At 53.0% G+C, this 16,008-nt stretch overlaps 1 protein-coding gene across 3 annotated transcripts in view; it reads right to left on the bottom strand.

Moving 5' to 3' along the window:
- NEGR1 (neuronal growth regulator 1) overlaps positions 1–16,008 on the bottom strand; it is a 183,350-nt gene that overhangs the window by 49,393 nt on the left and 117,949 nt on the right. For 2 of the 3 annotated variants that reach the window (XM_053950113.1, XM_053950114.1), the window contains exon 5: positions 1,355–1,475. The exons of the other annotated variant lie outside the window; for it this stretch is intronic. In XM_053950113.1, coding sequence (XP_053806088.1) covers positions 1,355–1,475 — 121 coding nt within the window. The remainder of the gene's footprint in view (positions 1–1,354; positions 1,476–16,008) is intronic. 3 annotated transcript variants of the gene reach the window in all.

Below are 16,008 nucleotides of genomic sequence, written 5' to 3'. Positions count from 1 at the left end.
CCTCTGGGTATTTTCCTCTTTCCTGCAAGGGATGGGGCTCAGAGATCCCCAGCACCAACACGGCTCACAGGATCCCCTGAGCTGGAAGGGACCCCCAAGGATCATCAGAGCCCAGCTCCTGAAAGGATGGAGCATTAGATTTAACCCAGTATTTGAGCAGCAAGAGCCAGCAGGACAGAGCTTTTCCTGCTGAGGTGAAGCACCCACCAGAACAGGAGCAGAAGCACAGCTCGGGTGTCCTGAAATGCTCTGCTTCTCCTCTCCTGCTGCTGCCATGGCACTGAACGTGCTCAGCAGGGAGGAGTTTGGGCAGAGTTACAAACAGAAAGGTGATCAGCATGCTGGGAGCTGCTAATTGAACCTGGAGTGCCAAAACCTGCTCTGAAATATTCCCACAGAAAGGGTGTTTGTGCTGCAATGGCCCCGGGATGGGCACCACACAACACAGCCACCAGCAGCCATGGGAATGGGGTGCAGATGGATTTCACCAACACAGGAGAAACATTCCTGGTCCATAGAGGAAAGATCAGTGGAAGAGAAGCTTTAGGATATGGTGGAATGCCGTGGCTCAGCAAAGAGGGAGGAGGACAGCAGCTCGTGCTGCAGGAGGGGAGCAGCTGAGGAAGGAGCTGACAGATGGCTTTCTGTGAAAAAGGGTCATTAATATTCTCCTGCCAGCTCCCAGGTTTAATGGGATGTTCGAGCTGACAAACCCAGCACTTGGAAGCTGGGAAATTCCCGAAGCTTCCCAGCCACAAGGGACAATATCCACCTGCTTCTGCAGCAGCGTGTGAACCCAAGAGAAACGAGCTCCTGCAAGGGCCCAGAGCTGTAACCCAAAATGTCCTGCTCAAGAGCAAAGCTCCTCCCTGTTTAATGAGCTGCCTTTGGAACGAAGGTGACTCTGCAGAGGTGCTGTTGCCGACCCAGAAGGGCCCACACAGACCCAGAACACATGGCCAGGTTTTAGGGTTCAGTGCTCCCCTGACCCCCTTGGCTGCAGCGACCTGCAGAGCTCACCCCAGGGAGCACAACCAGGGCACCATCCACACCTCCTCAAAGCCCTGCTCTCAAAGGTGAGGAAGACAAATTAAACAGAAATGCTTTCTGCAGGTTTCCCCCAGTGCTTTTCTGGCTGTCCCCCTTCAAAGGCTGGAGTTCCTGCAGCTCCTTTGGATGTCAGGCTGTTGCCATTTCCACTCTGACAGAGCAGGAGCCGCGGCCACGGGGCAGCCCCAGCAGCTCCAAGCAGCCCTGCTGGAGCTGGGGAAGCTGCTGGAATGGGCACCCCGGGGCAGCCCCAGCCTGGCAGCAGCCCTGGCACACGAGGGGTGGGCGAGCAGTGGCTACTTACTTCCTCTCTCCTTTGTACCACTCAAAGACCGGGGCAGGCACTCCTGCACCTTCGCACCGGATCAGGCCGTTCCCTCCAAGCATCACACCGCTGGATTTAAGTTCCTGAATTGTGGGGACAACTGAAAAATAAGAATTGTGAAATAAATGGACATTGGCATCTGGACAGGCAGGTCACCCAACGCCGCTGCTCCTCTCGGCCCCTCCAAGGGCTTTTCTCCAGCTCGAGCCATGTTCCGGCACTGTGTGCTCCAGCAGAGGGAAAATATCCCACGCTGCACATCCTGCTCCGTGTGCCCGGTGTGGAAACCCAGCTGAGACATGGAGAGACAGCAGTCCAGTCCTGGAAAGAGCTGCTTTTCAGTTCCCCAGCACAACCCACAGCTAGCAGCATTCTTTAATTAGCTATCAGCGTTTAAATCCTGAGCACTGGGAAAGGCACAGCAGCCCCCAGCACTGGGGGACCCTGTCACTGCGAGGGTGTGGCAGGTCCCCAGGGCCAGCACCCCTTGTCTCCTGCACAGGCTGCACACACCCCCAAACCCTTGAGACCTCAAACTAACAGAGTAAGCCTCCAAAATTATGAGCCAACCACAAATACCAGAGAAAGGCGACTTTCCCATCATTGCACCGCACATGGAGTTGTTTCGGTAAGTGCATTTTGTCTTTTTAAATAGTAAACATTGTAAATAGTAATAAACTTTTTGAGCTTAGAACCGCAGACACAAATAAAGATGAAAAGCAATTGTCAGGTTTTCCAGGTGCCAGCAGAAGGAACCGCCAGCTGAAAATAAAACACAGCGAATTCCTCAGGAAACAGATTATCAAAGGCAGCAACTGCCTCCTCCTGGAACTTTTTACGTTCTCTGTTTTAAACAACAATTTATGTGCATCATCAAAACGCTGTAAAAACCAAACCACATAACTTATAAATAAAAATCTGTTTATTTTTTCCCGAGCAGCTCTCCAGATGTTGCTTTAAGGTGTTTATGGGCACGGGGAGCTCTGCCTGCCTCACGTCGTGGTGCTGCTCCCCCAGCCCAGATCCAGGAGCTCCTCAGGAGCCCTGGCTGAACCACCCGAGTGCTGAAGGGCCCTGGGACCACCCCAGCTGAGCCTGGCCTTGCCAGGAACTCTTGGAAAAGCTGGGAATAAAGCCCAGGAGGTGCTGGGTGCTTGGGTGGTGGCCACAGGAAGCATCTTCAGCCCCAAAGCAGCAGTGCTGAGTGAGCCCCACCCTTCTCCAGGTGCAAACCCCTCCCTGGGGGAAGGCAAAGGATGGATGGGAATATCTCACTGAAGCACGGGGAATTGTGGACAGGCTATTTCCACACCTGGAAGCAGGTGCACACCTGGTTTTACCTGAGTGTGAGTCAATTTTGGATGGGCGCAGCTATCTCAGCTTTGTAGTTGAGCATTGCTGTAATTACAGTAAACCCCATCAAATCGCTTTGTAAATCTGAAATACTCCACGGCTGAGCACTGCTAGACCCTTGTGCAGCCTTGCCTCTGCATCCCTGCCCTTTGCACTGCCTTTTGCATGCCCATATCCTGTGTGGATCATCCCAAACCCTTCTGAGGGCTCTTCCTTTGTGTGCTTTACCCTGGCAGTGCCCAGCACCCAGCTCTGCCAAGCCTCATGTGCCCAAATCCGGGGCAAACCCTGCCTTTGCCAGTCCTTGGGAGGTGTTTAAGTGGCCAAAGCCCTCCTTGTGACACAGGTTGGAATGTTTTCTGTGAGCCTGCAGAGCAGTGACAGCCATGTCCCACACTGCAGGAAGGGAATCTGCTGGGAAGGCAGCTGCCGTGGCCAGGGACAGCAAACAGCCCCAGTGTGGCAGCACATTCTTCTCTCGCTCAGGATTTTTCATAGAGCAGCACAGAGAGAAAGAAAGAGAAAACAATTTCTATTTCTGCTCCTTGTTTTTCCCATGTGGAATGTGCTTGGAGAATTGTTTACCTGGGGTGATTGCTGGGTTGGATTCTGGTGAGGATTGTTTGGGGCTGGTGGCCAATCCAACCCAATCCAATCCAATCCAATCCAATCCAATCCAATCCAATCCAATCCAATCCAACCCAACCCAATCCAATCCAATCCAATCCAGTCCAATCCAACCCAATCCAATCCAACCCAACCCAATCCAATCCAATCCAATCCAATCCAATCCAACCCAACCCAATCCAATCTAATCCAATCCAACCCAATCCAATCCAATCCAATCCAATCCAACCCAACCCAACCCAACCCAATCCAATCCAATCCAACCCAATCCAATCCAATCCAATCCAACCCAATCCAATCCAATCCAATCCAACCCAATCCAATCCAACCCAACCCAACCCAACCCAACCCAATCCAATCCAATCCAACCCAACCCAACCCAACCCAACCCAATCCAACCCAATCCAACCCAATCCAATCCAATCCAATCCAATCCCATCCAATCCAATCCAATCCAATCCAATCCCATCCAATCCAATCCAATCCAATCCAACGCACCTGTGGCTGGGCTCTCAGAGAGGGTCACGAGTTGTGAGTAGTTAGATATGGTGGTTAGAAAAGTAGGTTTGTAGTTTTAGTATCTCCTTTAAATAGTAAATTAATGTATTATAGCACAGTTATAATAAAGAAATCATTCAGCCTCCTGAGCTGGAGTTCCCACCAAGCTCACCTGCATTCACAATACCCCAGCACTCAGCACAGTCCCTGGTTTTAACTAAACTGGGAGAGGGAGCTTCACCTGGGCTTAAAGCAGAGCTGCTTTTCCCTCTTCCATCAGACTCTCAGACTCAGCCCTTGCCTCCAGCCTCCTCATCCAATGATTACAGCAAACCAATCCATAAATCCATTAGCTTTCGCCTGGTAACATTAAGGATCGAAGGGGAGAGCACATGTATAAGCAATTTGCATGGCTACTTCTCCAGAATCTGCATAAGCAAACATACAGAAAACGTACAGATTGGTTTTGTTACTGCATCAAAACAACAGGGACACGTGAAACATTCCCACTCCTTCCCTCAGGCTGTGTGAAAGGTGCCACCACTGGAAGAGCAAAGCCCAAGCTCCTGTTCTAAGAGGCACCACCTTGCTGCTTCCCCCTGAGCCTGCTCACCTTCTCGTGGTGTTTTGGGGATATTTTTGTCTTGCTTGGCTGGCTGCTTTTTGCACAAAAGCAGAACATCCCTGACAATGTGTTTCAGGATGAGCTGGTGCATAAAAACCTGCAGCTTACTGCTGCTTCTCGGGCAGCTGGGAAGGGGATGCCAGCTGCACCCCAGCTCCAAATAACAATTCCAGGCTCTGCTGCTGGCTTGGAAACCGCTGGAAAACTTCTGAGGAGGAAATTTTCTCAGATGTCCCTTTGAGGAGGATTTCAGCTTCTGTTTGTTCGGAACAAGAATTGAAATCAATGTTCCCTGCTCCAGGAAATCCCTGGTTAGTACAGGCATGGAAACACAAAGCAGAGATAGCTGGAGCCACCATCCCCTGGATTTATCACTGTCAGGTTATTTTATGGCTTTTAGTCTGAAGACAAACTGTGGGATGCAATTGTGTTCCTGGAGCACTAATTAAGGAGCCAGAAATCCATCAGACCTGGAAGCCTGAGCAGCTGCAGGTGAGAGTCCACACCCCAAACCTGCTGCTCACATGGCCCAGGTCTGCCCTGGAATGGGGAGAGACAAGCAACGGGGAGCAGAAATTTGGTTAAAAAGCAGCTGAGGCTGAAGGGAGGGGTGGGACAAGCGAGACTCCAGCTCCAGCCCTGCCCCAAACTCCCACAGCTGAAGCTTCCCCTGGAGCAGGTGTGAGGGGAGGGATTCCTGCTGAGCAGCCCATCATAAACAGCAATAAACAGCCAGCGAGGAAATAACACCTTGGCTCAAAGACAGGCAGCAGGGGGAGGGAGGGAAGGCTGGGAGAGGACAGCTGAGAGAGGCTGCAGGAGGAGGGAAGGGGTGCCAGCCCCCCACAGCTCCCAGGGCAGCATTATCCAGACAAATCAGCGGCTGAGCGAGACACTGCAATAAAACCTAACAGGGACGTTAATGAGAAAACCTGGTGTAAAACTAATAATTTAAAATGCATTTGTCATTTCTAGGTCTCCTAAATAACGGTTAAATAAAATGATAGAGGGGAAATGTGATTATCCGTGTCTGTCGGCAGCCCTGGCTCCTCTGACTCAGATCCGGAGGTTTTTTGTCCCCACAGCGGCTCCTTGTTCAATCCCCTCCCGTGGTTCATCCCTGCAGAGCAGGGCACTTCAAATAAATGCCTAATTTCTGGCTTGGAAATGAGTTACAGGAACTGCTTCGTGGCAGTTTCCCCGGGAGCTCTAAGTGCCTTGCTGGGAAAGGCTCGGTGGGGTGGGTGCTCCGAGCCGCAGCTCCGGAGCGTTCCCAGTGCCCTGCCCGTCTGTCCCGCTGTCCCCTGCGAGGTGGCTCAGGAGGGACAGCTGGCCCTGAGCCAAAACTCCCACTCACTGTCCCCAAAACCACAGATTGGTGGGTCCCACAGGAGGGGTCTGGCCAGAGGGGTGGCAGGGAGGAGAGCTGGTGCCAGGTGCCACCGAGGGCTCGGTGTCACCACGAGGGACCCTCACAGGTGCCACCCCACACAGAGCAGCGCCCAAGGCCAGGCTGAACGGGACCTGGGCTGTGGATGGGGTCCCTTATTGTGAATGCAGGTGAACCTGGTGGGAAGAAATGCTGATGTGTGACTCCAGCTCAGAAGGCTGAATGATTTCTTTATTATAACTGTGCTAGAATACATTAATATACTATTTAAAGGAGATACTAAAACTACAAACCTACTTGTTCTAACTGCCATCTCTAACTCACAACTCGTGCCCCTCTCTGAGAGTCCAGCCACAGGTGGGTTGGATTGGATTGGATTGGATTGGATTGGATTGGGTTGGATTGGATTGGGTTGGATTGGATTGGATTGGATTGGATTGGATTGGGTTGGGTTGGGTTGGATTGGATTGGATTGGATTGGATTGGGTTGGGTTGGATTGGATTGGATTGGGTTGAATTGGATTGGGTTGGGTTGGATTGGATTGGATTGGATTGGATTGGGTTGGGTTGGATTGGATTGGATTGGATTGGGTTGGGTTGGATTGGATTGGATTGGATTGGATTGGGTTGGATTGGGTTGGATTGGATTGGATTGGATTGGATTGGATTGGATTGGGTTGGATTGGCCACCAGCCCCAAACAATCCTCACCAGAATCCAACCCAGCAATCACCCCATGTAAACAATTCTCCAAACACATTCCACATGGGAAAAACAAGGAGCAGAAATAGAAATTGTTTTCTCTTTCTTTCCTCTGTGCTGCTCTATGAAAAATCCTGAGAGAGAGAAGAATGTGCCTGGCACAGTCCCTCCCACGGCAGGGCTGGGATGAGATGGGCTTTAGGGTCTCTCCCAACCCAAACCAGTCCCTGGTTCTGACTCTGCACCTCTGAGCTCCCCAACACCTTCGTGTGGAAACCCAAATTTACCCCTGAGCTTCTGCTCAAAACCAGCCCAAAGGCCTGTTGGACCTGGTCCCCATCCCAGATATTTCCATTTTGCTTCCCAGTCTAAAGGAAGAGTTAGACCCATGGCATTCCCAGGCACAGGGAATGCACCCGCTCCAGCCCCAGCCCGTTTCCTCTTGCAACATTTTAATGAGCTTCGGGACTTTTAGGCGCATTAGTTGTGTTGCCCTAATTACTCATTATAATTCTAATGTGCATTTTATATTTAATTACAATGCTTATAAAGATTTGGTATGGACAGTAAATTATTATAACTAGCATGTGCATAATGATTACGAGCTGAATTTATTAACTTTTACACGAGCATTCAGGGCTGGAAACTTCCAATTTCACCTTTGTGAGCCCCCATATTGTCTGATTAAACCAACATTTCTGTGGCATTAATTGTAAATGTCAAGGAAAAAAAAAGATCTTTTATTTTCCCTGTTTTCATCAGCTTTTAATTTGGCATCCTAATGCCATCTTTTGTTAGTGAAATTGCTTTCCAGGGCGTTAAGATAAAAAATTCCAGGTAACAGAACAGGTTTTCTGAGATGTGTTTTGTGCTCAGAAGAACAGATATCAGCAATATTCAAATATATTCTTTTCTGTATATGCACGCTCCGAGTGTTTTACCAACGCAGTAACAAGTCAGACAGTGCTACTTGTACTTTAAATAATTAAGATGGGCTTTCGACACTCTGGATTATTTAATTTTTCTAATTTATTCAGCGCAGCAGCCCTCCCTCTCCCCAGATTAATGGAGTGGTTTAATAATGGCTCCTCATGTCAGAACCTTCTCTGCCGTGCAGAAACATCTGAGAGACACGACTGGAACAACCACTGGGCTCAGCAAGTAGCAGGCTGATTTATTCCAGCTTTTCTCCACGGCTTATCAGCATCGTGGATTCACTGCCACCCCGACACGCACATTTCCATACGTTGTGTATGCAAACACAGGAGATGTGGGGAAGAATTCCGTTCTAGATGGAGCACAGGGTCTCCTTGGAGCTTTTCACTGCATCCCAGACTGGTTTGGGTTGGGGGGACCCCAAATCCCACCCAGTGCCACCCCTGCCACGGCAGGGACACATCCCACTGTCCCGGGCTGCTCCAAACCCCTCCAGCCTGGCCTTGGGCACTGCCAGGGATCCAGGGGCAGGCACAGCTGCTCTGGGAATTCCATCCCAGACAGAATTCCCTTCCCAATACCCCATCTAAATGTGCCTTCCTCCAGCTCTCCCTTTCCCAGCCCTGTACTTCCACCGTGGATTAATGTGTCAGCCCCTCCAGGCATTCCCTGCCCGGGAGCTGGGATGCCACAGGGCACATCTGCTCCCCAAAACGTGCTCCTCCCTCGGCTCCAGCTCACGGATCCCCCAAATCCCTGCCTGCTGTGCCATTTATGGGTTTGGACAGAAAACCTCCCTGTGCTGAGCGCAAAGCTTATAACCCACGGGTGACTGGTCTGTGGGTGGAAAACACCAAAATCAGCAGCACAAAATAATACTTAATAAATCATGGGCCGCCAGACAGGAAACCTGGACAATCTGTTTTACAGTATGTCAGGGATTAAAAAAAAAAAAAAAAAAAAAAAGAGGAAAGAACTTAACGAAGCCTCCCAAAAAGCAGCAAAGCAAACAAAGACCTAGAGGGAGCTGCAGAAGAAAAGGCAGGTCGGAAGGACTGCTTTGTTTCTCTGGCCATTGGGGCTTATCTCCCTGCCGCATCTCTTTAATCCTTTTATTTTCCAGCAAAGCGCTTTTCTCCCCGCACTCCCTTTGAGGCAGCTCTGTCAATGCAGTTTGATCCCCTGCTAAAGGAGCTGCTCCAGCGTGGGGACACAAACCCTTCCCTGAGCAGCAGCCGAGGGTGCAGCTCCAGCCACCGCTCCGTGTCCCTGCAGCAGGATCCGGGATCAAACACGGACTGGGAGCGCTGGGCACCACAGCCAGGGCGGGCTGGGGCAGCCTCACCCCAGGCCAGGGGAGGCTCCCCTCTCTCAGCTGGGCCTGGGGGGTTTAGGCTGGGTTTTGGGACAGGTTCTTCCCCCAGAGGGTGCTGGCACTGCCCAGATCCCCAGGGAATGGGCACGGCCCGAGGCTGCCGGAGCTCCAGGAGGGTTTGGATGCTGCCAGGGATGCCCAGGGTGGGATTTTGGGGTGTCTGTGCAGGGCCAGGGGCTGGATCCATGGTCCTGTGAGCCCCTCCCAGGGCAGGACAGTCCCTGTTCCGTGACTGTGCCCCAGCTGCCCGGCCTCTCCTCCCTCTGCCCCTGCCCACATCCCTGGAGAGAACAGCTCCTGCCCCGGGGAATGTTCAGTGAACAAACCCCCGGCAGCAGCTGGGGAGCCCACGGGGGACAGGGGGGACAGGAGCAGCGAGACCCACGGGCCCCGTGGCCAGTGGCACCTCCCTGAGCAGGAGGTGACCAGAGCCACGCTGGACAAACCCCACGGCGCTTCTGCACACCAGAGCTGGGAGCTGCAGTGGAAAGACGAGTCTTCTGACTGAAAGCGAGTTTTGTGACAGGGAAAAACAAGCCTCGGCATCCCAGAGGGGCAGGGAGGAGGGACAGGGACACTGCCACACAGCTGTGCCCGCCAGCAGGGAGAGCTGGCCCGGAGCCTGGCTGGGAACACGCACAGAGCGTCGCCTCTGCTGCTCCCCTCCCTGCAGGCCAGGTAAAAGCAATGGACCTCAGCCACTCCCAGGAATTACTGAGTAGATCTTGTGGCAGTAAAGTTGAGAAGAAAAGGAACTAAAGTTGAGAAGAAACACGAAGCAAGCTGGTGGTTTTGCAGGGAAGGAAAGTTTGGAAGTCAGGAGCCAAGTCCCCGAGGGTCGGCGGGGAATGCGGCAGAGCCCTGCTGCAGTCCCACACAGCAGGGAGGGCAGGCAGGGGACACTGAGGGCACGGAGAAACCAGCCCGGGGGCACCTTCCCGGGGAAGGGGACCCTGCTGGGGTCCCCCTGCACAGTGCCCCGGCCCCAAACACCCAGGTGGGGCCTGGCTGTGCCCCCAGTGCAGCCTGAGCCCCAAAGCCAGCACGGCCACCACCGCACACCCGAGCCCTGCGGCTCTCTGGAGAACGGATTGCCCTCACCCGACCACTTGGGCTCACAAGTGGCCAGGAGCTCCCAGAGGTGCCCCACAGACTGGTTACCTGCAGCAAACCACCTGGCACAGGGCCAGGCACTCCTGGGCCCAGCTGGAGCACCCCAAGCTCAGGGGACAGAAGGAATTTGGCCCAGCAGAGCTGCAGGAGGTGATTTTGGGGTACACTGCAGCACTGAACGTGCACTGCAGCAGGGAGGAGGGATCAGCTCCAGCCCAGCTCTGTCACGGGCCAGGCTGGCAATAATCAGCCAGAACTGCAGCAAAGCAGATTCGGGATGGTGAGACAGAGCTGGAAGACTTTGCTTGAGGGAGATGTCAAGGTGCTCTTGCTCTTTTTTCATGTTAAAGGTTGACAGCGTGAGTGCTGACACCTGGACAGCAGCACCCGCCTGAGCCCTCAGGTCCTTCCTTCCCAGGGTGGGAATTTTGTGATCTCTGAGGTGCTGGGATAATTAAGCACCAGCCCAAATTCCTGTTTATCCACTCGTTTCTGTGGATAAACTCGTTTCGTGTGTTTAAACTGAAATCCATTACTCAGCACCAAGGGGACAATCAGAAATCACGCTCTCGTCAGCTCCCAGCAGCAATGAAATCCCCAGATCCACTCTGAGCTACGAGGAAAGGCCTGGCCCTGGAACGGGGGCAAAGAGCTCGGGAGGCAGAAGTTTCCTGCAGCGCAGGGATCCCATCCAGCCCGGATGGGATCTGGAGCTCCGAGGCTGCCAGGTGAGGCCCTGAACGCGGCTGCCGAGGCCAGCACTCATTACTGCTGTATAATAAATGGAAGCATAAGTCACAGTTAGCACTGAACAGATTGTTTGGGGTTGCAAAGACAGCAGCTGTCACAGCTTGACAGCTTTCTTGTTAGTGAATCAGCTTTCCTGACAGTCTTTTTGATTGAAAACCCCTGTTCCCTGACAGAGTGTTGGAGCTGATGTACATATGTAGCTCATGAAGAATGAGAGGGAGCCATGAAAGGTCTCGAAGCTCTTGCTCTGTATTAAAAAGAGGTGCAGTTTACATAAAGGGAGGGTTTGGCTGGCCCTCCCCAGCGAGCCTGGCAGCTGTGAGCTGATGGGAAGGGCTCAGCCCTGCTGGGGGGGGACAGTGGCACACCCAGGGCCACGGCCTCCCCCGAAATCCCGGCTGCTTTCGCTCCGGGAAGAGTCTGGGCCATAAAAAATAAAACTGCAATTTAAAAACGAAGCTGAAAATTCCCCCCTCGGTGTGGCTCTGGCAGGGCTTGCCCAGGCCTCCCCCAGCCCACGTGGGAGAGGCAGTGGTGGGCACCAGGGACACGCCAGGCTCCCCAGCTTGTCCCAGGGGATGGCTTCGTGTGCTGGGGACATTCCCTCCCTTCCAAGGACGTCACCCATTCCTCAGGAAGGGACAGCAGCTCCTGAGCACACGCCTGGGCGCAGACCTGGCTTCACCTGGAGCACTGGGAGCTCCCCACTCAGGAAATTGCTGCCTTGGACACAATTCCTGGCTTTTCCCTTTCTCAGCACTCTCTTGGCCACCGACGCCACCAGGTGCAGAAGCAGCAGAACACGTGGATGATGACACATCTGACATTGCACAGAATTTCGTTCCAAATGCACTGGAAATGGAGCGTTTTGAAGGGAATTTTTCCATGTGAACTGAACTCTCCCAGTCCAGCAGTGACTCTCACAATCAGAGCCAGAGCCACGGGCTCCGTGATGCTCCTGGCCGTGCCTGGGGGCACCGCCCTCCACCACAGAGCCTCCTGCTTGCTCCACAGCTCTGAGGCACAGAAAAGGTCACCCCAGCCTCAGACCAGTTTGGTTTTATGTCAGGAGAGCAGAAGAGAAGCAGCTTCACGGATTCTGATGCCTGAGGAGTGATGCTGGGAGCTTTTCCTCTCTTTGGCATCCACAGCACAGCTTTGTTTAAAAGCATGAAAGCAAAAGGGGACTTCTCAAAGCTCCTGTAGCTCCCATCTGTTGCCTCCACCACACCTTTGCTACCACAGCAGGTATTTGAACCCCAGGAAAAATCAGGTTGTAATAACGTCATTACAGCACGTCCCTAGTGCAGAACCATTTCAAACTGCAATTACTGGGATAAAAAACATGAAAAAAAAAAAAGAAATCAAGGGATGGAGAGTTGCACTAGGCTGACACCGCTCAGACCTGGCTTTTTGTGGCCCCAGCTGGTGTCAGCAGCTGCACTCAGACCCCTCTGACCATCCGCTCAAAGGCTCTGCAAGGGACAAGGAGGCCTCAGCCCTGGCCCCACAGCAGCCAGGAACAATGCAATTACAGGGAGGAATGTTGCTTTGCAGTCTCTTGGCTATTAGGAAATATTTTAAGTAATTGTCTTTTGCTGAAGAGTGATCCGGGCAGGGGAACACTCCTGGAAGCTCGAGAGCTCTCCATTAATTTTGGCTCTAGCCCGGAGTCTAACACAGCTCTGCTCAAATTGCTGCTTCAAACGCAGCAGCTCTTTAGAGATGACTCATTTCCATTAAAGCTGCAATCTCCCCGAGCTGTACTTTCGCTGGTGTTTAAAGTGGGATCACCTGGAGGCTGCAGAGATCACCTTTTCCTGGCAGAGGAAAAAGGCACCGGCTGCAGGCAGGACTGGCTGCCCAGGCAGCTCCTCCTCGGCTGGGGGTTCCACATCCACCCCAGACGGGGATTTCAGCACCTCTGAGGATGTGGGGAGCTGCACACCAAGCCTTGAAGGAGCCACATGCATGGAGAGGAGCACATTCCTGCTGCCGTGGCCAGCAGGGACAAGAAGTGTGGCAGCACATTGTTCTCTCTCTCAGGATTTTTCATAGAGGAGTACAGAAGAAAGAAAGAGAAAACAATTTCTATTTCTGCCCTTTGTTTTTCCCGTGTGGAATGTGCTTGGAGAATTGTTTACCTGGGGTGGTTGCTGGGTTGGATTCTGGTGAGGATTGTTTGGGGCTGGTGGCCAATCCAACCCAACCCAATCCAATCCAATCCAATCCCATCCAATCCAACCCAATCCAACCCAATCCAACCCAATCCAACCCAATCCAATCCAATCCAACCCAATCCAATCCAATTCAATCCAATCCAATCCAATCCAATCCAATCCAATCCAACCCACCTGTGGCTGGGCTCTCAGAGAGGGTCACAAGTTGTGAGTAGTTAGAGATGGTGGTTAGAACAAGTAGGTTTGTAGTTTTAGTATCTCCTTTAAATAGTAAATTAATGTATTATAGCGCAGTTATAATAAAGAAATCATTCAGCCTTCTGAGCTGGAGTCACACACCAGCATTTCTTCCCACCAAGCTCACCTGCATTCACAATAAAGAAGGGCTTCAGACACGGATGTACACAGGTGTCCAGAGTCTGACTGGAACCTTCCTTCGACTTTAAAATGACAGCAAGAGCAGAGCAGTAGATAAAACCTCCTAAAAACCCTCCCATGAATTTTCCTGCCCGCAGATCCAGGGGCTGGTCCCACACTTTCACCAGCAACAGCCTGAAAGCTTCACAAGGTGTCTTTGTAAAAACCAGCAACAATATATTGGTTACAGTATTTCCCACCAATTCTGGGGCAGTGGCTGCTCCATCATCTCACTGAATCAGGTTGGGAAAGGCCTCCAAAGTCATGGAGTCCCAGCTGTGCCCTGTCGGAGCCCAGCACATCCCTCTGGCTGCCCTGGCTGGCTCCAGACCCTGGCAGGGGGCTCAGAGACCTTGGCACCAACTCAAAACCACCTGTGGCTTCCATTTTAGCCCGTGGGAAAAGCTGCCAACTCTGTGTGAGGAGTTACAGCCACAAGGGTTTGAGCAGTGTGGTAGGTGAATTAACACAGGGTGGAAAAGTAGAATTTTGGGGTTTTTAGAACATAATTCAATGGGTCAAGCTGGAGGGATTTGGGCGTGTCCTGGCCTTCTTCTCCTTCTCCTTGCCCTCCATGTCTTGCTGTGCTGGTGACACTTTTCTGTTGGTTTAAGGCACAGACACAGTGCCCAACATCAATGACAGACATTGGCACGTTACTGTAAACAGACCATAGGTAACTTTTGATATAAAAAGTAAACACCACCCTGAGGGCAGGCAGAATGCCACGGCCTCCTTGCTAGGCAGAGCTCGGCAGGTCAGAGAGAGAATGTTCTAGATAAGGGGAAATAAACACCCTTGGGAATGCAATCTGAAGCATTCCAGGCTCCCTCTGAGGCTGTGTGGGCTGGGAAGCAAAGGCTTTTACACTCTCGGGGTCATTGCAAAGCAAAGCAGAGCCCGACAGTGCCCCAGCCCAGAGCTCTGAGTGCACCTCCAGGGATGGGCACCCCAAACCTCTGCCAAGGCCTGAGCACGCCTTCCACGGGGAAGCACTCCCTGACATCCCAGCCAAACCTGCCCTGCCCAGGCTGCCTCTGCAGCCTGCTTCACACACCGAGCTGGAGATGCTCCAGCACGGCCAGAGGAGAGCCTGAGGGGGTTCCTGTGGCCTGAGCTGCTGACTTGCCTTTCAGCAGAGCTGGAGATGTGCTGGAGCTCCAGCTCCTTGCTGCTGAAGCAGCCAGGCTGAATCCTGGTCCTGAGGGTGATGCCTGAAGTTTGAGCTTTCGTATTTCCCAGGCTCTGCACTGCATTGGTGTGTCACTCTGAACTCCACACTCAGTGCCAGCAGCTCTCCTCACAGCTCAGGCACACACAGCAATCCTTTTCCAGCCCAGAACCAAGGACACCGCTGCAGCTTCAGCCCCAAAAGTGCAAACAGCAGGGGATGGAGGAGAGCAGCCTGGGAGGGTGGGACTGCAGCACCTGGAGCTGGAATTGGACACTGAACCCCAGTGTGGAAATGGAACAAAACTTATAAAAGTGTGAAAACTCGTGACTCAGAGTCCATCTTGGTGTAGAGCCTTGGCCAGGCTCTTGTGCTGCCCAAGGTGTATCCTTTGAAAGCCCTTTAATAAATCCCTGCTTTGCTCCTTTAACACTGCCCAGCCCCTGCTCCAGGCAGCCTCTCTGGGCATCAAAGGTCCTGGCACCCTGGGACAGCAGCACTCGCTGTCCTGGCACCCCGGGGACAGCAGCACTCACTGTCCTGGCACCCCAAGGACAGCAGCACTCGCTGTCCTGGCACACCTGGCACCCCGGGGACAGCAGCACTCACTGTCCTGGCACCCCAAGGACAGCAGCACTCGCTGTCCTGGCACACCTGGCACACCTGGGACAGCAGCACTCGCTGTCCTGGCACACCTGGCACCCCTGGGACAGCAGCACTCGCTGTCCTGGCACACCTGGCACCCCTGGGACAGCAGCACTCACTGTCCTGGCACCCCAAGGACAGCAGCACTCGCTGTCCTGGCACACCTGGCACCCCGGGGACAGCAGCACTCGCTGTCCTGGCACACCTGGCACCCCTGGGACAGCAGCACTCGCTGTCCTGGCACACCTGGCACCCCAAGGACAGCAGCACTCGCTGTCCTGGCACCCCAAGGACAGCAGCACTCGCTGTCCTGGCACACCTGCCCCACCCTGGCATTGCTGGCTCCCAACCAACACCTCCTGGCAGAGCAAGCAGAGGTTTCTCTTGAAGGTGCAAACCATCTCCTGGACTTCTGGGAGATCTGGAGGCTGATGTGCAGCTGCCTGGGCTCTGCCAAGCCCCGTGATGAGCTGTGCAGCACAATGCCACCCTCTGAGCAGGGACAGCAGCAGCCACGCTCCCACAGGAGCCGTGCTCGGCAGGGATCTGCAGGAGCCAGGCAGAGCTTGCAGAACCTCTGCACAAACCATCCCCCCCCCCAGAAATCCACAGGAATTCAAACTGCACTCGAGTCTCAAACATGAACTACCTTGTTTTAATCCGACTTCTGAAATGTTAACAAAAACACCCGAAGGACATAAAATGACAACCATTGCCTTGCAGGAGGCTTCCTTCCCCAGCAGTGAAGGGAAATATTTCCTCCAAAGCAGCAACATTCTTCCCTCACCAAGCAGTTGAGGTGCCTTTAATTGTCAGAGCAGTTCTTATCGAATCCGTGTAAGCTGTTTCTCA

The sequence above is a fragment of the Vidua chalybeata genome, chromosome 9 (genome assembly GCF_026979565.1).
Source record: "Vidua chalybeata isolate OUT-0048 chromosome 9, bVidCha1 merged haplotype, whole genome shotgun sequence".
Lineage (NCBI taxonomy): Eukaryota > Metazoa > Chordata > Aves > Passeriformes > Viduidae > Vidua > Vidua chalybeata.
This window is presented reverse-complemented; position numbering and strand designations above follow the sequence as displayed.